This window comes from Mustela nivalis (assembly GCF_964662115.1).
Source record: "Mustela nivalis genome assembly, chromosome: 3".
In the NCBI taxonomy this organism is placed as follows: Eukaryota; Metazoa; Chordata; class Mammalia; order Carnivora; family Mustelidae; genus Mustela; species Mustela nivalis.
The window spans coordinates 172,208,362-172,232,982 of record NC_139022.1 but is presented as its reverse complement, the minus strand read 5'-3'; the positions used below and the strand labels follow the sequence as shown (position 1 = coordinate 172,232,982).

General features: G+C 52.3%; 1 protein-coding gene across 2 annotated transcripts in view; it reads left to right on the top strand.

The window, feature by feature from the left end:
• The window catches only part of ANKRD33B (ankyrin repeat domain 33B), a 75,570-nt gene extending 57,142 nt beyond the window's left edge, over positions 1 to 18,428 (top strand). For both annotated transcript variants that reach the window (XM_082725163.1, XM_082725162.1), the window contains 2 exons: positions 3,280 to 3,420; positions 11,739 to 18,428. In XM_082725163.1, the coding sequence (XP_082581289.1) occupies positions 3,280 to 3,420; positions 11,739 to 12,571 (974 nt within the window). In that variant the 3' untranslated portion in view covers positions 12,572 to 18,428. The remainder of the gene's footprint in view (positions 1 to 3,279; positions 3,421 to 11,738) is intronic.
• Positions 18,429 to 24,621: the final 6,193 nt, after the last annotated feature.

Below are 24,621 nucleotides of genomic sequence, written 5' to 3'. Positions count from 1 at the left end.
GAGCTAATGGGGCTCTTGCTGAAGGCAGGCCAGGGTGAGTGGTCAGCCCCCGCCGCCACCGGGGGTTGTGGAGGACAAGGACTGTGACCAGATCTGGAGGGTGTGGCGCTGGCGGGACTGAGCAGAGTTCTCACTAAAGCTGGATTTTCCTGGAAGTTCACAGCTGGGCCTGGAAGATTCAGGAGGCCGGCCTCGTCTTTGTAGGTAGAGCCGTCGGTGTGACTCATCACCGCTGGTGTTTACTGGGTCACCTGGTTGAGGTCGTGTTTGTCGGGTGTCTCCACTGTCCCCCCCCCCCCCCGCCCCCGCTGGCTGTAGTGGGTCTTTGGAAGGAAGCCACAAGACGCAGCCCACTAGTTACGGAGTGGGTTGTTGCGTTCCAGCTCCTTGAGAGTGTGCTTTCTCCATGAATGGTGCGGGATTTTTCTGCAAGGCACTTGCCACACACCCTGTCCTCTGTAAGTGTCACCGCAGTGATGCTGATATTACCTCCCAGTTCCAGAAGTGGAAACAGAGACTTGCCTTCCCAGGGCTACCCAGATTTTTTTTTTTTTTAAAGATTTTATTTATTTATTTGAGAGAGAGTGAGTGAATGAGAGAGAGCACAAGCTGGGGGAGGGGTGGAGGGAGAGGGAGGAGCAGACTCCCCACTGAGCAGGGAGCCCGATGCGGGTCTTGATCCCAGGACTCTGGGATCATGACCTGAGCTGTAGGCAGATGTTTAACCGACGGAGCCATCCAGGTGCCCCAAGCTGCCCAGATGTTAAGTGACAGGCTGGGACCTGAACTTGGGTATTCTCACACTCAGGTCTTCTCAGTCCTAAGCTGTGTCTACACGGGCTCTCAGTCGTGCCACTGAAGCCGACTCATCCAGAATTCACTTCACCCTTGGGTCACTTTTGTTCTTCCCTATGCAGGCTCATGGGGGGTGTTTTGGGGGGTCTCTGTGGTGAGCCCACCCTTTGAAAGGCTTTGTCGGAGGACTTCAGGAACCAACTCCCATCCTGAAGGTTGGATTGGGCTCAAGCTAGATTTCAGTATGGTACATGTTCTGGTTCTGTCATGTGAGGAAGGCCGTGTTAGCCTGTCTGTCTGTCTGTCTGCCTATTTTATTTCTCTATCATCTGTCTGTCTGCGTTACTAAAAGAAGGAAAGCTCCCCTTGGTTAGTTGTCATGGTTTTGAAGAATTGTTCAAAGAGAAACGGCGGCAAATTAAAAATGTTCGGTTTGAGCAAACGTGGATTCAAATTAGGCAGCATTGCATCTAGCAGATAGAAAGCTCCCGCCCCCCCCCTGCCCCCCAGGAGTTGTACAGAGTAAGAGGGGGCAGGGGAAGGGAAAGCGGGAGGAAGCGAGAGGAAGAACAAGGAAGCTGTGCAGGGCAGAGAAGTGTGTTGGTTCCGGCAAGGTCACTTTCCTTGAGGGGACAGCAGGGCGCTGTCAGGGAGAGGTCAGGATCACCAGCGCTGACCGGCTGATTGCTGATGGATGGGTTGAAGACTCCGTCTCTGGGGGAACCAAAACTATAATTAAGTCTCGGTTTGGTTCCTGGGGGCTTAGCCTAAGCGACTCTATTTTGGACCCGTTGTCCTTTTTCAACAGAAGAGAGGTTACTCTCTGGATGTCCTTGGAAGCATCTTATCCACCCCTGATTTCATTGCATGAGGCCACCTGTGTGACAGAGGTGTCTGCTGTCCTGAGAAAGCCAGTGGGGAGGCAGGACGGATTTCACGGGCCACGGAAAGCTCGTGCCTGTAGTCAGCGAGGCGACCACGGTTGGTTTTCCTGACTCGGCGTCAGCAGCAGAGCGGTTCTGTGCAATGGGCTGTTTGCTGAGTGACTTTCCGGTTTTCCCTCTCCCCGCCTGTTCCAAGCATCAGTTCACAATGGTGCAGAGGACGTCCTGCTACAAATTATGACGGACATATTTTCACGTTTGAAAAGAAATGGCTCCGAATTGCAGTTCGTTTCGCTCTAAATCTGACGGGTGCTGCAGAGCGTTTAGCTGGGTGACGAGCCTAACTGAGATCAAAGGACCCCCCTCCCCCCCCAGACAGTTGGCATCTTCCCCAGCCTAGCAGCTTGGATGACAGTGGAGGGCCCAGTGAGTGCCCGAGTCCCCAGGCTCCAGCTGCGGGGCGGGGGGGGGGGGATTTGTGAGTCTCTTCCCGGAGGGTCGCACCTGTGGGTGCAGCTTGTGTCCGGAGAGGTCCTGTTAGTCAGGGTTTCGCACTCAGAAGGCTTCATGGTTCACCTTTTGATTTTTACTGTGAGTTCAGCAGACAGGCTGAGGTCTATGGTAAGCAGATGACTGTGGTTCTAGAAGAGTCGCACCCCGATTTTGGTTGAGCCCCGCGGGGAAGGAGCCTCATGGCTCCGGCATCAGGATGGCACAGAGGCCTCCCGGGGCGGGGAGGGGGTGCAGCTCATTTCAGGACAGAGAGCCCTGGAGTGTCCGTGAGGCCCCAGCCTGCAGCCTGACCCGGGGGTTCCCCGGGAACATGTGTGCCCCGAGAAGAACAGGGTTGGGGGGCATTTCAGAGGGCTGGATCCGCAGCGTGTAAGGAAGGAGACTGGGCGCCTAGCCCCTCCCCTGGGGCCAGGCTGGGCCGCCTGGGACTGCTCATGCTGGCCTGGGCCTGTTGCCTGAGGCCAGCAGGGGTGAGGGTGGGGATGGCAGCTCAGAGAAGGGCAGGGCCGGGGGCGGGGGGGCGGTTTGCAACATCCCCCACGTTCCTGCCTCCTGCCCCCGAGTGTGTGTGACAGAGACAGACAGACAGACACATCCAAGTGGTAACGGCGGATGACAGCATGAATTCGCGTATCCCCGGGCTGTGATGACGACCTTCCCCGAGGGAGCGCTGAGAAATGGCTCCGAGGTTCATTTTCAGTTGTGCGTCTGCTGGCCCTGGCACCTCCTGCTGGGAGCTGACAGCCCCACAGCCTCCAGGACCTGTCTGTCCCCTGATCAGCCAGTGTCGCTGCAGGCTCGCTCCACTCCCGCCCGGCGTCCCCACCCTCCGCGGGCTCCCCACGGTCCCTCCTTACCAGACAGAGGAACAGCTGAGCTCCCCGTTGCAGGGTGGGGGGGTGGGGGGGTGCAGAGAACCGGAACAAACCGGTGTTGCCCCGTGTCTTGCTGTTTCCCGGCGCCGTGAGAGTTATTTCCTGCGGCTGAGGGCAGCCCTGCCCGGCCGCGCGGGTGGCCTGGTCCCGGAGGTCCGCGCATGGCACCCCTGGCGGACTGTGCCAGTAACCGTTTGTGATTCTCTTCGCAGGGCACGCCACCGTCACCAACTACTTGCTGAACTATTTTCCTGGCCTCGATCTCGAGAGGAGGAACGCGTTCGGGTTCACGGCCCTGATGAAAGCCGCCATGCAGGGCCGGACAGAGTGCATCCGAGCCCTGATGCTAGCAGGTTGGTACCCGCCCTGCCGGGGGGGTCCTGAGGGTCTCGGCAAATGCTGATCTTGCTTCCTTGGAGATCGTGGACCGAGATGAATCGGTTCCGTAGGGACGAAGCCTAGTGGGTGCAACAGAGACTAGTGTCTTTGAGGGTGTGGCTGTAACCGGCTGAGGGCACCGCCGGAAAGGAAGGCAAACCCTTGGGGGTGCGGTGGGAGGGAGGTCCCAGTGCTGGTCACTCTGTAGGAAACCCCTCCTTGCTCCCTGATTGGCTTTTCCCTCAGCCCTAGCTTCCTCCTGCCCGTATTTGTTCTTAGAAATGTGTGTTCAGGCCTGGGCTCCCAGTGCGGGCATGTCCCGCTGAGGGTGGCCCCGGGGGTGGCGGGGGGGACCCAGTAGCCATCCTGCAACCCCACTTGCTGGTGGTTGGAATCACATGCCGATGTGTGGGACATGTCACCGAGCGGAAAGTCTTTGGTGGTAGCTTTGGGTCAGCGGGCAACCCCCCCCCCCCCCACCGTGCCCTTTGTGACCTGGTTGTCCGGAGGGAGCGCTTCCTTCTCTGAGCCTCCATGACTTCCCCCCACCCCCCAGGATGAGCGGTGACCCTGCTTTAGATGAGTTGCTGCTACTTATTTTTAGAGGAAACTTTTATTTGGGACGAATTCAGATGTATGGAAAGTGACAGAAATAGCACCGAGTCCTGCACGGCCGTCACTCGTCGCTGTCCCCAACCTCCGGGCTTGACTCCGGTTTCGCCCGCGCATCCGTTGCTGTCCCCCTTCCGCGCCGGGATCCCATCCAGGCTCCCTCATGGAATCGTCCTGTATCCCCCGTGTCCCGGGGCCAGGGACAGTGGCCCCGTCTCCCCTCCTCGCTCCTGACCTGACCGTCTCCATACTGGCTCGGATCCGGTGTCCCCGGCCTGTCTGGCGTTGTCCTGGTGATCACACTGGGGTGCTGGGCTGTGTTTTCTCCCGCTTCCACCTCAGTGCTTTAGCAAGTGACCACAGGCTTCAAGGAAGACAACTTGCACGGAAATTAAAAAGAGCATAATTAGATTTAATCCCATTGATGGTGCTTTTGACTCTGACAGTTTTCATTTTTTAAAGGCAAGATACCGGTTTTGGCCACGTTGAGGCCTTGCCTGTCCTAGAGCAATGAGAGGTGGTTGGTTCTTCCTCATTAAATGGTGTTTGTGATGCTTTTGTGTTTGGAGGAAGCTTCGTCTGCATTTACTACTTCTGGAGCTAGTTATAATTGAGTTCTATGATTGTATATGTATATTATATAAATTATATTGATTATAACTATGAGTGATCAATTGATTGATTTTTTTAATGTTTCAGGTTTTTGGGTTTTTTTTTTAAGATATTATTTATTTATTTGACAGACAGAGATCACAAGTAGGCAGAGAGAGAGAGGAGGAAGCAGGCTCCCCGCTGAGCAGAGAGCCCAATGTGGGGCTCGATCCCAGGACCTTGGGATCATGACCTGAGCCGAAGGCAGAGGTTTTAACCCACTGAGCCACCCAGGTGCCCCTGTTTTAGTTTTTTATTTAAATTCTACTTAGTTAACATGTAGTATAATATCAGTCCCAGGAGTAGAACATAGTGATTTAAAACTTACAACGGCCAGCGCTCATCACACCGAGTGCCCATCCCCCAACCAGTCCATCTTCTCCTCCCCCCCAGCAGCCTCAGTGTGTTCTCTGTGGTTAAGAGGCTCTTACCATTTACCTTCCTCTCAGATATTTTCTTTTCCTAGTGATTTACTTTTTTTTTTTTTTTAGGTTTTATTTATCTATTTGAGAGAGAGAGAGAGAGTGCACAAGTGTGGGGGCGGGAAAAGGGGAGAGGATGAGGGAGAAGCAGGCTCCCCGCTGAGCAGAGAGCCCGATGCAGGATGCAGGGCTCGGTCCCAGGACCCCAGGATCATGACCTGAGCTGAAGGCAGACGCTTCACCGACGGAGCCACCCAGGCGCCCTGAAATTTACTTTTTTAACCAAGAATTTATGGTGTCCATCATATCACTGCATTTTTCCTGATGAGTTCATGTGAACTTTGGACAAACCCTTTTGTTTTTAGGTCGGTTGCCTTCCCATGTCTGTGGAAGCTGCTCGGGTTCTGCTGTCACTCTGCTGCTTTCCTGGGTCTGGTAGAGGTTCGGGCATCTGCGAAGCACCGACAGGGCTGCAGAAGCATACTTGGGGTCTTGAAGCTGGGCCTGTGTCAGAACAGTGCACCCAGTGCCAGCCTTGTTTTCTTCCCCCTTGGTTACGGATAATGAATTTGACCTTGGGTTTTATGTACGACTCTCCCTTCCCTCTCCTGTTCCCTCCTCCTGAGCCCTGCCCTGCAGCATCAAAATCTAGAACAATCCACAGGCGTGCAGACCCTGGTGCAGCCATCCTTGAACTGTTCACTGTCAGAGCAGAATGGTCAGGAAAACTAACTTGGAAGCCAGGACCGCTGGTTTCAGAGTCCAGCCCCTTTCAACTCTCCCCTCTGTACTGGGGCCAGTCACCTAATGCGAGGGGCCTCAGTTTCCCCTTCTGTGAAGTGCGGCAGGTGCTGGTGGCTGCTGCGGGAGGGCTTGATGGGGACGGAAGACCCCCCCCAACCCCCTTCACAGCAACGGGGCGCACGCAGGCCTTCGGTCTGCGCCGGTTGTCATTATTATTTCCGGGGCATTTGCGCACTCAGTAATTATCTGTTGCATGACTGAAAACCAGTGCTATGGCTTTCCCTTGGCAGGCAGCCTCGGGATAAAACACTTAAACTTTCCTACTGAGGGCGGTACGCTATTGCTCGGGGTTTCTGAACGTCAGCACTGTTGACATCTGTCTGGTGCTGGGGACTTCTTGGTGGTGGGGGCAGCCCTGGTCGTGACAACCAAACATGTCTCCAGACGCTACCAAGTGCCCCCTGGGGTGGGGGTGGGGGTGGGGGCAAAGTCCCCTCCTGTTGAGATCCACTGATGTGACTGATTGGGAAAGGATAGAAAACATAAAAAGAGCATCTTTTCCCTCTTACAAGCGTTTCCTCCTTCCAGTTTTGCCTATAATCCTCTTAAAGGAAAAATCTTCTTGGAGAGTTTTTGAGTGACCCTCTAAGATTGTGGTTGTTTAACTTCTAGAGATTTAAATTTCCTGCTCTTACACAAGGTGGCCGACGCTTCCTTTCCCAGGAAAACACAGGACGTTTTTCTTTTACAGTAGATGTGCATGTTTGTTTTATTTTTTATTTTTTTAAAGATTATTTATTGGACAGACAGAGATCACAAGTAGGCAGAGAGGCAGGCAGAGAGAGGGAAGCAGGCTCCCCGCTGAGCAGAGAGCCTGATGCGGGGCTTGATCCCAGAACCCTGGGATCATGACCTGAGCTGAAGGCAGAGGCTTTAACCCACTGAACCACCCAGGCGCCCCTGCATGTAGGTTTTAAAAGAAAAAGCCAAAACCTGTGTGATCGAAGTCCCTCCTGGCTTGGGTGGTCAGACAGCATGAAGGATCCATGGTGGGATATTTAAAAAGTTGGCACAGTATTTTTAAGTCTTGTTATTTACATTTAATATATCAGCATTTAGAAAAACTGAAACCTTTAAAGATACGAATGCCAGAGTATTTCTTTGGGTGGACATTTCAACAGAGTGTGCATTTGTGTGCGGCTGGGGAGGGTTCCCTGAGAGCTGATCACAGAAGGGCACCCTATGGTCATTCCAGAAGCAGAAGACACAAGCAGGGTTGTGTGTGAGTGGTCAGGGTAGAGAGCGGTGTCGCCCATCCTCATGGTTTCAAGTGCAAGTGTCGCTCTGTACTTGGGAGTATTTCTTGTCCCTGAGTTGGATTTCCAAGTTGCAACTTTGTTATGTTCGGTAAGACCCGTTTCCGTTGAGAAATGATGGATGATTGAATTGGGCGCCCCCTCAACTGTTTAGATTTTCCAGTCATTTCCTAACATCCAGACACGTATCATTATCTTATCTTACCTTGTCAGGCAGAACGAAATAACATTAGAATGATCAAAACGTTAGATTTTCTTAAAAACGTAACCAGGTTCTGAAAAGCTGATTTATGGGCTCTTTGGTTTTTGGTTTCCCAAGGAATAATGTCAGCCCCGCTGATAAGCATCGCAAGTGGGGCTGCAGGTTCTTGTTAATTCCGTGGAATACTAATGCCCCCGAGTGACAGGTCTATTCAAATAAGTGGCTCGGAGAAGGCATAACGAGGCCGTGATTTTCTCTGAAGGGAAGCAGAGCTCAGTGGAGGTTGGCTGGCGCCAGACTTGCTTAAGGGAACCGGCTTTTATCCTGAAGTGTGTGATTGCCGCGGTGCTTGAGAAGCAGACACAGGCAGACAAGATGCTCGCCTCTGCCCGCGATTCCGGGCAACAAGGCAGCCCTCTGGGAGGTGTCAGGGCTTGTTTAACGAGGGAGACGCAGTCCCGTTGTTGGCCCGCGGTTGTTCCAATCCTGACTGTGTGCTTCTGGAAAGCCAGGTGATTTGATATCACTGCAGAGGTTTCTTTCTGTTGATCAGGAAAACATGGACTTCCTGTGACCTGAGAATTGGCCGAGTTGGGATAGTCTCCAGTGATCATGCAGTGAAAAAGCTAAGAGTCAGGCGTTCCATGTCCCCGAGGCCGGTGTCTTCGCTTGGGCATTTCGCTGGCCCGAAAGCAAACCTTGACACGAGGCCGTGGGGGCAGGTCGTTTTTCTGGAAGGTGAGCCAGGAAGCCGCGTGAAGGAGAGGGAAGGGGGTCCCTCGGGCCGCCGGGGGTCGGCCCTGCTGACGCCCTCCACAAGACCAAGTACGGGGTATCTTGGAAATGCCTTCAGGGGTGGGGCGGGCTGGAAGCAGGTGTTCTGTCCTTGCCGCCCTCCACATCGGGTCTCTTTCCTGAGACCCTGAATCCTGATTCATTTCCTCAATTTTACCCCCAGTCCCCAAGACACAGGCCGGGCTGGCCCAGGAGGAGACCTGCAGGGACCGGTCCACAGGGGTCCCGTGTGACCAGAAAGGCCTCTTGGTGGAGGGGGGCCAGAGCTGGGCTTTGAAGGGTAGAAAACACGGGGGCTGGCAGAGAAACAGGAAAGGAAGGGACACAGCTCTGCCTGCCGCTGGTCCCACGACCCAGCCGCGCTCTCAGGGGACGCCTCTGAGGGGGAATGAGGCAAACTAGCTTGTTTTTCTTTAGCACCTTTGGAAAGCTTTCTGCTTCCCGTCGCAGACGTCCTGACTTGACAGTGGCTGAAAGAAAACAAGCATGTTTTTCTCACCTCACCAGAAGCCTTGCGGTGGGCGGTCACGGAGCGGCCCTGAACTCCGTGAGGACATCACAGAGCTAGGTCCCTTTTTCTGTCCACCCAGCTCCCCCCTCTAGGGCCCCCCTGCGGCTTGGTCACCCGAAGTCCAGGCTTCAGATAGGAAGCAGCACCACCAACCGCACGGTCGCTTTGATCAGCGTTCAAAAGCCTTCTCTCTGGGGCTCACCGACCAGCTGCAAGGGAGGCGAAGGAAAAGGGGAATGGGACTGCGGTTACGGGGTTCGACCGGTAGTTCTCAGCTGGGGGTGTGTGTTGCCCCCGCCCCCCCGCCCCCCACGAACATTTGGTAATCTCTAGGGACATTTTGGCCTGTCACAACTGTGGAATCCCACTGGCATCTACTGGGTAGGGACGGGCTGCCGTCAGAAGTCTTACCAAAGCACAGGAGAGCCCCCACACCACAGATCGTCCCCAAACATCAGTAGTCCCGAGGTGGGAAGGCCTCGGGTTATAGCAGTCACAGTGTGTCGCCTAGAGCTGGGTACGGTGCGGCCTTGAGGAAAACAGAGACTGTGTGTGGACAGCTCACAGCATTCCACGTGGCGGCGGATGGATTCCTGGGCAGGACACCCAGTTCTGTTCTGTGTGGCCGGAGCTCTGGGCAGAACAGCCTAGGGTCGGGGGTGAGGAGGCCCACAGTCCACGGGCAGGAGATGCATAGGCTGGCCTGTCACATGTCTCCGTGTTCTCCAAAAGGTTTCTGTAGCGATCATGGGTGCTGGTCTGCCCTGATTTAATCATGGCGTCCAGTCCAGGCCCTTAATGTTGCCCTTGCTGATTGCGAAGGGAACCGGGTCCCCAGATTACAGCATGACTCATGTCCTGGGCCGCAACCCCGTCAGCCTGGCCTTGTTCTTCAGAATGTGTGTGGTTTCCAGGATCATCTTGAAAAGGCCCGAGGAGAAAACAGGATGCGTGCTACACTTTGGACAGCTGTTCCTTTAGTTTTCCATTAGCTTTTGAGAAATGACTCTCTGCAGCCGTGTTCATTAAGATTTTAATTTTGCAGTTTGTACCTTTTTAAGTGACATGCAATTAATTAAGGTTTAATGTGTCATCTATTTTTTGCGGTGACATTTTTACTGCCCCCTTTTCATTTTTGTCAGTTTATAAATTGTACTCTGGCTAATGAGTTCCATCCCGATTTCCAGTTCCAAATAATTACCACTCTTTTAATATGCCTATTTTTTAAATGTGCCCCAGAGTGAAGAGCATTATGAGGCGATCTCAGGTGGGCTGGGCCTGCCTGGGCCGGGTGATGGTGGGGGGCACTGCAGGGGTGCAGGGGCAGGGAGGCTGGTGAGCCCTCCTCACCGCTGTTGAGCACACACTGAGCCGATGCCGCGTGTCAGACACCTGGGTCTGCGTGGGCTATAAATGCTGAAGCTTCTGCCAGTCCTGGTCCCAGGGGAGCTCACAGACTAGATAATTGCCCTACTTCTCCACATTGCTTTGCCAGGGAAAGTATGACTAATGGGACCTGAAATCCTGAATGATTTTTAACTGTGTATGGGGCTGAGATTGGACCAAGATTAATTGAACAGCAATTCCTTATTAATTTCTCTTATAGTACCACACTGAAATTTATGAACATTTCATCAAGTTGAGTTGAAGTTTAAATTTGCAGTATTAGGAGGGAGCGGTGCATGGTGTGAGGGAGATTTATTAAGGAAGTGACTAGTGTAAGGGAGACTGAGGGTGTAGGACGCAGGGTTCTCTAGAGACACAGAACTAATAAGAAATGCACATTTAAGAGATTTATTTTAAAGAATTGGCTCACGTGATTTTGGTGGTGGGAGAGCCCAAAAGTAGTGGGAGCAGGCCATTAGGCTGGAAACTTGGGCAGGAGTTAATGCTGCAGTCTTGAGGCTGAATTGTTTTTTTCTCCCCAAATCTTTAACTTTTGATCTGAAGGCCTTCAACTGATTGGATGAGGCCCACTCATGTTATTGAAGGTAATTTCCTTGACTCAGTCAATTGATTGTGGATGCTAACTACACCTAGATGGGTGTTTAAATCCCTGGGTACTATAGTCTGGCCACGTTGACACAGACAGCTAGCTGTCCGTGAGGAAGCGTTCTTCCCTGCAGGATGGCGGGAAATGTGCAGGGCTGAGAACTTCCATTACCAGCTTTGAGGCCTCAGGTAGGTCCCTTGGGCCGTGTGACTACCATCCCTCAGTGCACGCCTCCTACCAGCCAGGATGAGATGTGTTGAGGAAACAAAAACGGGGAAGATGTGTGCTCTGCCCTGGAGAAGCCCACAGTCTGGTAAAGAGAATAGACCCCGGACCTACTAACCACTGAGTACAAGGCGTGAAGGGACCACACATTTCTTGCAAAATAGGGACCCTCACATTCCTCCCATGAGATCTATGAGGAAAACGTGAGATGATAAGTAAAGGGGATGCCAAATGCTTTGCAAGTGATCATTCCCTTTAGTATTCTAGAACATTCTGGTAACATCAGTGAAGTCTTCATGAGGCACCTTTGCTGTCGAGTCATCTCTCCATTGCTGGAAAGCCATAAAATCTTATTTCTTTAAAAATTCCAGGACGGGGGCACCTGGGTGACTCAGTGGGTTAAAGCCTCTGCCTTCGGCTCAGGTCGTGATCCCAGGGTCCTGGGATTGAGACCCACATCGGGCTCTCTGCTCAGCAGGAAGCCTGCTTCCCTCCCTTCTTCTCTCTCTGCCTGCCTATCTGCCTGCTTGTGATCTCTGTCAAATAAATAAATAAAATCTTAAAAAAAATCCAGGATGTTGGGACTGTGTTCAGGCGGTTTTGTTTAGGAAAGGTAAGCCCTTCAACGGAGCACTTCTGTGGGTTGTGTAGTAAGGATAGCGCAGGCAAGTAGTTCTTGGTCAGACCCAGGTTCATCCATGGGGCACAGCCTCAGGTAGGTTTTGGAAGTTTTACCTTTGATCCATTTCCCTCTTCTGTTTCCTGCCATTGGCCAGGAAAGTTCTTGTTGCCTTCGCCCATGACTGTGTGCATTTTTTTCAGGGGCAGACGTCCATGCCAGAGACCCCCGCCGTGGGATGTCGCCCCAGGAGTGGGCTGCTTACACGGGCCGGTTGGAGGCCGTCCGCCTCATCCAGAGGCTGCTGGAGCGACCCTGCGCGGAGCAGTTTGGGGAAAAGTACAGACCAGAGCTGCCGCTGCCCCCGGAGGCCACTCTGAAGCCCACGGGCTCCAAAAACTGCTTGCAGAGGCTCACGGAGCTTGTGCGGTCCGTTCTGACCTCCCGCTCACGCCAGGGCCTGGAGGATGGGGGCGTCCTGGACCACATGGTCCGGATGACCACGAGCCTGTACAGCCCCGCCGTGGCCATCGTCTGCCAGACTGTGTGCCCCGAGAGCCCCCCCTGTGTGGGGAAAAGGCGGCTGGCGGTGCAGGAGATCCTCCAGGCTCGCGGGAGCCGGGCCGCGCGCGCCCGGGACAGTGACAGGATAGAAGGCTCTGAGCAGCCGTTCCGGACCTCGCAGGCTGCGGGGGTCTCCAGAGAGGGGGCGCCGCAGGCCAGCCTCCCGGCCCCGCACCTGCCGGGGGCCCCGCGGAGGGCCAGCCTCCTGCCCCTGCAACTGCTGCGAAGGAGCAGCGTTCGGCCCGGCGTGGTCATCCCCCGCGTGCGCATCAGCAAGGCGCCCGCGCCCACCTTCCAGCCCGAGCGCGCCTCCGCCAAGGGCAGCACCAAGGACAGCGCCCACCTGCAGCTCCCCAAGTGGCGCTACAAGGAGGCCAAGGAGGAAAAGCGCAGGGCGGAGGAGGCGGAGAAGCAGCGGGCGGCGGCGGCGCAGAAGGAGAAGCGGGCGCCCTCCTGGAGGAAAAGGACGTGAGGGCTGAAGCGTGTGAGGTGGGGGAGGAGGCAGTGGGGCTCCGCGCTGGGAGAAGGACGCCGCCCTCCTGCCCTCACCCCTCCCGGAGCGCGGCGCCTCCCTGCAGGCCCCCAGCCGGGGGCCCAAACGCGCTGCACCGTTGAGTGATTGGGGCAGGGCACCAGTGGATTAGCCTAAAACCAGTTCCCCTAGAGATCAGTACACCTGGCCGGCAACTCTGCCCCAGAGCCTACCTTTTGAACCTCACTTGAGAAATTTAGAAGAATTTTGTATTTTTAATTATGATCAAATTTGCAGCATTTTACTGGTGATGGGCTGTTTGTATTTAAGACGGTTTTAATACATTTGCCCGAAGACCCTTTGTTTAGCATACTGTTTCTGGCAATAATTATTTGTGATATCTCTGATTTCATACGGAATTCGTGGAAGTTTCCCTTTCTTCTGTCTGTCTTTCCTTCTCATTGTGAGCATGCATGAGCATTCTATGTTCTCACGGATTTCATGAAGTGATTCTGAACATTTGCTTCTATCCGATGGAGGCATTTCCTTTTCCAGCAAAATGATGACATGAGACAGGAGAATCAGACGTTCTCGTATCTTATTTTATAGCTCTCTTACTTAAACGGTAATAATAACGAAGAAAAACCTGTTCTCAAAATATAAAACCAAGCAGAGAGAAGCATGTACTTATTGCTAGAACTAAGTATCTTAAGCAAGGGACTTTAGATAAACTGGATGCAAAGCCTTTAACTTATTAAAAAACAGATAGGACAGATACGAGAAAAATCTGTTATTTAATAAAGCGGGGGCAGATGTAATCAATTTTTACCAGAAGTACAAAATTAAGTCCTCTGTGCTTTCAGATAGATTGAATTCAGATACCCTTAAAATATAAAAAAAAGATGCAAAAGAATAAGGCCCCAGAGTGATACAATCTGCTGGAAAGGGGGAGAGGCCAGAGGAACAGGAATATTAAGCAAACTTGTTTTAGGCAAATTCTCCTGGAGTGGGCTGGATGGCTCCCCCCTCCAGCCTCAATTCCAAAAAGTCTCTGGGGTGGAATTACTTTTATTTTTCCTCTGATGACTGTCTGTGATGTTCAGTTTCTCCTCATGCAGACTTTCTAGAATTTCCAAGATGTGGGACCTGGGCAGAGCACGTGTGGGATTTGCCCTGGGCCCTGAGCTCTCTGTGTGAGTTTCTGTCCATACTCCAAAGCACTGAGAAATTCTAATGAATCTCCGGCCATCTGGGTTATAGAGTACCGGTCACATATGCACTACTGACAGCACTTTATTTTAAGGTTATCCTACTCGGGAGCCATAGATTTCAAAGCGTAGAGACCGATTGGGAAGCTGTTTCTTACAAGCCTGGATTCGCATGTCAGATCGTGCTCCCAGGCTGGGCAGGGACTCGAGCACCTGTCTCGTGATGTGGGCAGGGATGGCGCTAGCCTCTCCCTAGTCCCTCCCAGTTGGCACTGAGAGACATTGAGCTTATCTGGGGTCTCACACTTACCTCTCAAGATACCTCAATTAACAGGCTGTTGGGCAGCCCCAGCCTGATGGTCAGGGTGATGATAATGCAGCTCTCAAGGTCAGATTTAAGCGAGCTCCTCCCTCTTTCCAGAATGGCAGAGAGGTCTGGCCCTGCTTTTAGCATCACTGATACTGGGCGGCTGCACGTCATCCTAGTGACCAAGAAGAGTTGGGATTGGCCAAGTCCCCTTGGATGAGATGAGGGCCGGTCCCCGAGGGGAAGAGAAACGCGCCTAGTCTCCCCAACAGTCTGGTCCCGCATCTGTTGACATCTTGGTCTGGTTCATGTATTTTCGCTGCTTTGAATGGCTGGCCGCATTTTCTCACTGAGAGGGTCGCCTTTTGCCTCCTCGCTTCCCACGGTGGTCGGGGACAGGGGCGGTGATGGCCGGTCACCTCCTCCTGCTTTCCGCACGTCCGCTCAGCTCTGTCACCACGTTGGTTCCCTGCCTTCCCCCTGCCTGCTCCCTTCCTCTCTTGCCTCTTCTGCCTGTTTTCTTCCGCAGCTTCGGCCAACAGCTCTGACCCTCCCTGGCCCCACCACTCTGAGGTCTAAGAAAGGGCAGAAAAGCAAGGCGATCACGAGAGGCAGTGCGGTGTCCCTGCCGAATTGTGGAAATACCTCCACCGACCCAGTGAACAAGGGACAGATTTTACCAGCTTCTGTGCGGATGGTCTTAGAATTTCGGCACAGCTCTCACCCATGCCTTTTTTTCCCCCCTTAAGATAGGTTCATTTATTTATTTATTTTGAGAGAGAGGGGGGGACAGGGAGAGAGACTCTCTCAAGCAGACTCCCTGCTGAGCAAGGAGCCCCATGGTGGGGCTCCATCCCACAACCCATGAGATCACCACCCGAGCCGAAGCCAAGAATCGGATGCTCAACCGACTGAGCCAGCCCCCCACCCCCCACCACCCTTGTGCCCATTTAAGGGAGGGAGACCTAGTTTGCTTTCCTGACAGATGAAGCACTGCTCTGCTGTCCCGTAGGGAGCGGGGGACCCGGGGTCAGCTTGCCCCCCTGGTGTTTATTACCTGTAAATAGTGAATTTCAAGTTGACAGGTACCTTCTCAGGGATTTATATATACACGTAGTTAGAGGAAAAGATGAAGTATATTTTAATACTTTCGAGTGAATTATGATTACACTAGACGGAAGAAAGTGTTCCAAGACGACGTCAATGCTGCTGTCTTCCAGGGCGATGTCTACCACCTCCCTCAGTTGGGATTTTCTGGTTCCTGGAGACCCGGGACTTTGGCAGCTTGAACAGCTCCGGGGTGGACGGGAGGTCACCTCAGCCCCTCTCAGTTACCTCTTGTGGGTGCGAACCCTTGTATTTAAAACAGATTCTGCCGGTATGTTCAGTGGTGGTGGCTGCGTTAACAGAGATGACCAGCCTCCGATTTTACCTCTAGAACTGGCCCCTCCCCCTCTGCCACCAGGGTGGGCGGGGTGACAGTGACAGTTTCTTGTCCTGACTTATGGGACTCCAGTGCTCCGGGGTCAGCCCTGCCACTGGGCTCCCCACTGGGCAGGAGGAGGGAAGAGCCGGGAGAGCTTCGTCTGGGAGGACCTCAGCGTCAGAGCATAAACTTGCCATGTCTTTGGCTGCCCTGGAGAAACAGCCCAGAACATCATGGACCATCATGGACCTTCCTTCCTGTCTCCGAGGCCGCTCCCGGCACGCTCCGGGCCACACTGCATACCTCAGCGACATGATGAGCGGGAGTCGCAGCCCCTCGTCTCGGCTTCGGGCCCTCCCGGGACACCAGGCTCATTCTGGGGAGAGGGACGGAGAGATGGGTGCTGCAGCTGGAACACGGGGCACGCGGGTGCGGACCGCCTCCGCCCGCTTGCTCTCCTGCTGGTGGGGGTGAGCAGGTCTCTGGCGGTCTGCGCGGGGGCCAGGCGGCTGTGCGTGAAGCAGATTCCCACGAGGTGGGGCCAGCCCCCATTCCCGAAACGGATGCAAAGCCTGTCATTCCTAGGGAGGAATCCGCGGTAGCAAGTCGTGAGGAAAGGGTCCGCCGCCACTGCCACCGAGAGTTCAGTAAAGTAGCCAAGACTAAGAAGTGGACCTGGATTATCTCTTGCAGCCTCTGGCAAGAGTCCTGCCAGCCCCCCCTCGTCCCCACGACAAAGTCGGAGAGCAAACCGTCGTGCTGCGCCAGGGGTGCAGGCCTGATGCAAGTCCGCTGTCCTCTTTCCCTGGGTGCACCTGCAGAGCTCTGCTCGCCCCTTTCCTGGTCTCGTGCCACACATGGGCCCCCTGGACATCCATCATGAACCGTGTAAAGCTGCTGGTCACAAGCTTTTAAGTGATGACATTGTTCTTGGTACCCCAGTGTTTGCTTGGGGCCCTTTACGGCCTGTGCAGGGAACTGGAGGCTCTACCGGCTGTGGCCTTTCTGCAGGCTGAAGCCCCTGGCCATGGGGTCCTCAGTTCCCGGACCACCTTGCTATAGAGGAGGGAAGGCCGAGGGTCCGTCGCAGCAATGGAACTGGGTGGATAATCCCAGTGGGAGGCCATTACCGGCAGAGAAAGTAGAACAGTTAGTTCTTCCTAAAAGGCTGATGGCTGCGTTCCCCATTTCACACCCCCGTGCGTTTAAACTTGTCTGGGTGACTCGAGTCAGCTGTTCATTTCTGGGACCTTAAATTCACAGGTTTCTTCATTAACATTTAAAAGAAGAGGCTAAAAAAAAAATTCTTCCGGAGATTGTTTTTGGGGTGGGGGGGGGGAGAATTTAAAAAAAAAAAAAAAAGCAAAAACACAAACCCACCACTACCTGAACTGATTCAGCTAATTTCCGAGTGACTCCGTTGAATGCCCGTGCTGTGCGCACGATCTCCTCACTGTGAGCCAGTCTGATACAGGACTTCTGTGACAGGTGCGACCCCTGCAGGGCTCCGACGGCCCTTGGTCGCCAGCCGTGCCAGAGTGGACAGTGCGTGCTAAGGTGTGAGCGTGCCCACACACGCCGGTGTGCACACAGGTGAGCTGGAGGGAGACCAGGCATTGTGCTCACCGAGGTGACCTCTGCTGTGGCTCCCAGGGAGCGTCAGAGGTGACTTGCTTCGATGGACAGCCTGAGACTCACTGGAAGCCCTTCATCCAATGGAACACACAACACAGCCAGCCTGTCACATCCTAGATCTTACTGTGAGGTAGTGTTGGCCCAGACGCCTCCTGCAGGAGCTCCCTGGCCATGTCCAGTAGCCCATCTGGGACATCTCTTTGCCTTTGACGTTCACCCTTTGCATTGAGAGGCGGAAGCCAGAAGCCAGGACAACTCTGCTTGTCCCCAAGCTCCACCAGCCATTCTGCGGTGGCCATGGGGTGGGGACTGAGTTTCTTGAAATTTGGTGCCAGGTTAGCTGTAGAATGATCAACATCTTTCCCTGAGGAAGCAGTAGGATTTTCCCAAGTCTGCCCAAGTATTAGGTAGTCTAAGGAAAGCAGACAGAGTTGGAGTTTTGAGAGAAATTGATTCATCCTCCTGTTACACCTTTGTCTTGGTTTAGAAGGAAATGTAGGCGACAAACAAAAATGAAGCTGGTCATTCCAGGGAGAGCAGTGACCTGTGTTGACCTGATGATAATGTTCTGAGAGATTGCATTGAAGTACTGTAATGCCAGTTTTTGAGCAGACGTTCTAGAAACTGGTTTGGAACTGTACAACTTGGGAAAACTGGATGCTAACTCTATAAGGACCCCATAAACCTTGGGAGCCTTGGGGACATCCTGAGGAATGGTCAGATGAATAGAAACAGCTCTCCTTGGGATTCCCTTCGTTCAAATCATTGTCCCGCCTGGCGTTTGCTAGAGCGCCCGAGGATGGGTGTTTTAATACCGGGAGGACTGGACAGACTCAGCACGGGCTGTCTGATCGCAGGGGAGGCCGTCTCGTATAGAGGCTGTTTCCTGAACGTGAGGCTGTTTTTCATGGTTGTTTCTGAAAATGGATGTTATAAAAATGTTGACTCTGGATAGAACTGTGTACATTTCATAGGTTTTTATTTTGAGGTGAGTTTTGTTACAGTTTATAAAAGCTATTTTCCTAGTTAGACCTCAGGGCTACTTTGGGACCTACAAATACACGTGACTCCCAGCAGCTTCAAATTGCTATCCAAAAAGTTAACAATAATCTTTAAGTTAAATATGATACCTTTTTCAGCAGAAAGAATGTGTCTGTCCCTTTTAACCTTCAACAAATTCTGTATCTCATATTTAAAAAGTATAGAAAAAATGATGTAAAAGTATGGGGGAATTGTGGCTACAGGATTAAAAAATCACCTGTGAAATAAACATTCTCATGGTACAATGGTGTGGTAGTGGAATGAACCAAAGTGTGTATAAATTAGAAAAGGAGACAATTAAATGTCCGTATTTTTAATGTCCGTTGCTTTGCTCGAAATAGATGTGTACTTTCTTCTTCCAATACACTACTTTTCGACTGTAAGGTTTTAAACTAATGATTTATCCAGGAATATTTTCACTTACGTTAAAATAATTCCGTTGCTGTCCTCCTCTTCTGGGGTGGGGGGCTTCCGGTTGTGTGTGTGTGTGTGTGCGTGTGTGTGTTTAGATTTTATTTGTGTATTTGACAAAGCGGGGAGCATAGGCAGGGGGAGCAGCAGGCAGAGGGAGAAGCAGACTCCCCGGCACTGTGGGGAGCCCTTTGCAGGACTTGATCCCCGGACCTTAAGATCATGACCTGAGCTGAAGGCAGATGCTTAACCTACTTTGCCACCCCGGCAACTCTGTATGTATTCTTTTACCGAAGTGATACAATGTAAATGTTGTTCTAGGGTTTCTTTATTGAAAACATGTCCTTGAAAAGCTTATCAAAGAACTCTAAAATTAATTTTATTTTCTTGCTAAAAAAGAAAAAATAAATCAAACACTGTGAAAAGGGTCCCAGATGAAAAGCAACTGACCCTCCCCTTGGGCAGTCCCTCCGACCAATTATTTATGCATCCTTCTAGAAATAGTTTTTTTTTTTTTTTTAAGATTTTATTTATTTGACAGAGATCACAAGTAGGCAGAGAGGCAGGCAGACAAGGGAGGGGGGAAGCAGGCTCCCCGGATTCCGGGCTCGATCCCAGGACCTTGAGATCATGACCTGAGCCAAAGGCAGAGGCTTTAACCCACTGAGCCACCCAGGCACCCCTAGAAATAGCTTTTAAATGCTTTCTTCCCTTTGTATGTTATACAAACAAGATCTCGCTGTACGCACGGTCTCTTTCACTCCTGTTTTGGGGAGAGTATGTTTGGCCCCTTTGTTTATACGGGTCCTCTCCGGTATTCCTCCTCAGAGAAGCACCCTGGTTCCCTGAACCATTTCCTGGTCTGGGGTTATTACAGGAGTTTTCAGTCCCTACTGCTTACGAGTAACGAAGAACCTTGACCTGACCTGCTGGTGTGCACAGGGAATGTTTCTCTAGGCCTGGCGTGTAGAAGGGACTGGCCGGGCTGAAGGGAAGGCAGATTTTAATTTCAACAGTCATGGCGGCTTGGTTCTTTCCAAAGGCTCTGGAGTGATCTTCACCCACCCGCCCGTGGACCAGAAGCCTTTCCCTCCAACAGCAACACCTGCTGTTATCTTGTTGCTGTTTGCTGGTCTGGTGGTTAAAGCTGTGTCACACTTTAATTTTCAGTTCTCCAATTACTGGTGTGGTAGAGCATCTTTTCGTATGTCTTTTGGCCATTTTTATCTCCTGTTTGACAGATTCCTTATTTGTATGTTTCTCGTGGCTTTGATTGTACTTTTTGGTGTCACTTTTGCCGATTTGTAGGATTTTGCTATAAATTTTAGATCACAGTTCTTTGACACATATTGTGGGGTTTTCTCTCCTATTTTATCACATATCTTCAAGGTGTCTTATATAAAAGTGTGAAATTATGATTGAGCCAAACATAGTTCTTTTTAAAAAATATTTGCATTTGTCTTTTTTTTTTTTTTTAAAGATTTTACTTATTTATTTGACAGAGATCGCAAGTAGGCAGAGAGACAGGCAGAGAGAGAGGGGGAAGCAGGCTCCCCACTGAGCAGAGAACCTGATGCGGGGCTCGATCCCAGGACTCTGCGATCATGACCTGAGCCGAAGGCAGAGGCTTTAACCCACTGAGCCACCCAGGCACCCCGTCTTTTTTTGTTGTTGTTTTGTTTTTTATAAGATTTTTCATTATTTCTTAAAAAATAATCTCTACCCCAGCGTGGGGCTTGAATTCAGGGCTAGGAGATCCGGAGTCACACGCTCCACCGACACTAGGTGGGTGCCTAACTGCCCCCAGGTTATTTTTGATGAGACTGAAAATAGCTATTTATTTGGGAAATTCCCCTCCGCCTTTAGGAAATCTGAAGTCTGACCATTAAAAGATCGTCATTCTACTCCCCGAAAATCATAATTATTAAGGAAGGACCTAAATAGGAAGTCAAATTCTAAATAAAAGTTTCTTGGCCACAATTGTGATTGGAGATTTGTCTTTTTTGTGACAAACTTTTGTGTGTGTGTGTGTGTGTTGCATAGACATATTAGGAAATAGGAACACATGCAAGGGATTGTCCTTAAAACAAGTGAAAACCCGGACGTGCAGGGCGGGGCATGGAGGGGGGACAGGGGCGTGGTCTCATCCGGTTTGTTTCCTTCACTGAGTCTGCTTGAGACATGGTGAAGCTCCACGCTCCTGCCCACTGCAGCCGAGAGCTAGGGATTGACCCCAGGCAGGTGCATTCCCGCATTGCCCACTCGGTCCCTCAGCTTCGGGAGCAGCGTCCCCATGCCGGGCAGCCCTGTGGTCGAGAATGTCAGCCCCCTGGACCTCAGGACCCTTGCCTGTGTGCAGCCCTGCTTGCTGCCTCTCCACGGTCACTCCTGCCATCTCCCTTGATGACGTCCTGGCTGGTTTGCAGCCGGGGACAGGGAAGGTGGCTCAGGAGTCCTAAAAGCCTCTGGTCTGCTGACGAAACAAACTCCAATGTGCAGATAGCCAGCAGCTCCCCGTCCCAGGGCTCATGGACCGGCAGTAGCCGGTCACCTTGCACTGCCTGCCCCAAGACCTGTTCTCCTGCCCAAGCTCATTATGGCTCTCACTTTATTTATTTATTTAATATTTTTCAAAATTTAATTTTATTTTTTCAGTGTTCGAGCTCATTATGGCTCTCACTTTATTTTCTATTTTTTTAAATTTAATTTTGTTTTTTCAGTAATCCAAGATTCATTGTTTATGCACCACACCCAGTGCTCCATGCAATCCATGCCCTCCTTAATACCCATCACCAGCCTCACCCACCCCCCAACCCTCCTCGCCTCCAAAACCCTCAGTTTCTTTCTCAGAGTCCACAGTCTCTCATGGTTCGTCTTCCCCTCCGATTTCCCCCAACTCACTTCTCTCCATCTCCCCATGTCTTCCGTGTTACTCCTTACACTCCACAAATAAGTGAAACCATGTGATAATTGACTCTCTCTGCTTGACTTGTTTCACTCAGCATCATCTCTTCCAGTCCCGTCCATGTTGCTACAACAGTTGAGTATTCATCCTTTCTGATGGAGGCATCATACTCCATAGTGTATATGGACCACATCTCCCTTATCCATTCGTCCGTTGAAGGGCATCTTGTTTCTTTCCACAGTTTGGCGACTGTGGCCATTGCTGCTATGAACATTGGGGTACAGCTGGCCCTTTTTTTCACTATGTCTGTATCTTTGGGGTAAATACCCAGTAGTATGGCTCTCACTTAAAAAAACAAAAACAAAAACAACAAAACCTAACAGAATGTTAATACATCTTCCTGGTTATAAATAAATAAATAAAATGTATAAATCAAGCTCTAATTGACCTTGATATTTCAAAAGTGTTCTTTAAAAAACAAACTCAAGAAATTAGTTGCAAGGGTAGGATTTCAACTTTTCTTTAGCTCTTATTGAAAAAAGCAGCTTTAGGGCGCCTGGGTGGCTCCATGGGTTACGCCGCTGCCTTCGGCTCAGGTCATGATCTCAGGGTCCTGGGATCGAGTCCCGTATCGGGCTCTCTGCTCAGCAGGGAGCCTGTTTCCTCCTCTCTCTCTCTGCCTGCCTCTCTGCCTACTTGTGATCTCTCTCTGTCAAATAAATAAATAAAATCTTTAAAAAAAAAAAGAAAAGAAAAAAGCAGCTTTATTAATAGTGCCATGAACCTACATGAGAAGCTGGACTGGGTGGATTTCTGTGGGCCACGGAGAGCAGGAGGGTTCGGGGTGGGGCGTGGTGGGGAAGTTATCATGCGGTGGGCAAGGCTGCACAGTGTCTTTACTCCCTGGGCAGAGGAGTCTGTTGGCTGGGAGCCCTTAGCCGTCCCACTGCCCCATCACCCTCTGTCCCTGGGCTGCTCCTGGGGAACGGGAGAATGGCCTTTACATACTAACTGTCCTGAGGGGTCATTGCCAGGGGCAGGCATGGTGTCCTTCCTCACCAAACCCCATCGGGACGGCCCTGCTCCCTTGGTTTGGAGTACATGGTGCCCTCTGGGGCTGGAGGGGAGAAGTCATGGGTGGATGGGAAAAGCATCCCTTGGCCTCCTTTCTCTCCCACTGCCGTGCAGGAGCTGGGCGCAAGTCCCTCCCACGCTAGCTCCCACCTGTGTCTCCTGACTTCTACTGACTTGTCCCCGTCCCGCACTCAGGCCAGGCACCCTGGAGATGCTGTGGCTGTGCTCGTGTTCTCCTGAGTCTGTGGACTGACCTCCACAGTCACATAAACCAGAGGCTCTTCAAGGAACCCGCATGTGTAGGACCAGTAGCCTCAGCATCACTTGGAACATGGTCAGAAATACGTCCTGGTCCCACCCGTATTAGTTTCCTGTGGTTGCGGTGATAATCGGAACTAACTTGGATGGCGTTGGGACCCAGGAATGTGTTCCCTGCCGGGTCTGGGCCCAGGCATTTGATCACCACGTCAGCAAGGCTGGGCCCCACTGAAAGCTCTGGGCGGAGTGGGTGGGGGGCAGGGTCCCTCCCTGCCTCTTCCAGCTTCTGTGTCCACACATCTCTTTTTCATGAGTCCACGAGTCAGGTTAGCAACCCCCTCCTCCAGGATGACCTCGTCTTAATTATAAGTGCCACGATCTTATTTCCAAGTGAGGTCACATTTGCAGGCATCTGGGCTTAGGACTTCAACAGATCTTGTTGGGAGACACGATTCAACACACACCACCCCAGACCACGGAGGCAGAGATGCTGGGAGCCCGGGAATGCTGCCCCCCTAAACCCTTTCCCCACACTCACTGTCCAGCTCCCCCACCTTGCTGGCCACTGGTGTCACCAGCCCCTTCTCACTCCAGGCCTGAAGGCCACGAGTGTAGAGGCCTTGTCTTTGTGGTTCACGGCCACCTTCCAGCATCTGGAACAGGGCTTGGCTCCCGGCCGTCGTTCTGGTGGTATCTGCGGGCTGGGGGGCTGCACTGGGGCTTCCTGACTTGGGACTGAGGCCCTTGAGCACGGGGAGTAGGCGGAGTCCTGCTCCGTCCTCTGGGAGACAGCACAGAGGAGCCGGGAGAGCCCAGATACTGGGGCCGCTCTGGGCAAGTAACCTAATCTCATGCTTCGGGGCCCTGATGCGTAAAGTTGGGTCACCTGGGTGGCTCAGTTGGTTAAGCGTCCGACTCTTGATTTTGGCTCAGGTCGTGATCTCAGGGACATGAGCTATAACGCCTGCGCCGAGCCTGCTTGAGATTCCCTCTCTCCTTCTCCCTCTGCCCCCCACCCCCAAATCCACTCTCTTCTCTCTAAAAAATAAAATAAAATAAAGTAAATTAAGTGGGGCCTTTTCTGGTTTGCAGGGTTTTCATGAAGATCCAATTAAAGGACACAGAAACTGTACCGAGATCTTTAACGAGGTTGACAGAGATGCAGCCGCTAACAAGTTGTTTCCTCCCTGTCTCTCCCTTTCTTTTTTGCTGTACTCCAGACTAAAACCTAAGGACAGTCCCAGGGACAGCTGCTTTCTATCTTTAGACCAGACTCCCAGGCGGGGAGTGCAGCTCTAACCCCCACCTGCCCCCGCACCATCTCCCACTTACACCTGCTCTCTTCCCGCTGGCTCGCAAAGCTCCTTTTTATCCCAGTGCCCAAAGAGTGGTCACGGCGGGAGCCTGCACCAAATGCCCTTGGCATCCCCCAGACAAAAGTCCCTCCATCCCACAGAGGCAGGAGCGAGAAGAAAGGGGCATCACTTCCCTCTCTGGTCCTGGTCCTGGGACAGCCTCGAGGGCTGAGCTGGAGCTTCCGACTGTGGGTCTTTTGGGATCTTGTGGCTTCCTTCCCCATCTCAGCTGCTATCTGTACGCATCTCCTGGGCTCCCTCATGGGGTCTGCCCTCTGTGCTGGGAGGTGAGCAGGAGCTGGAGGGCGCCCCAAGCACAGCTGGGCCAGCCACCAACTTCCTCTCTTCACCTGCCGAGGTGGAGGGAAAGAACTGACTTGCCCCTGGCTGAGGGGGCAGGGGTGGTTCTCTGGGTACCAAATGCCTCTAG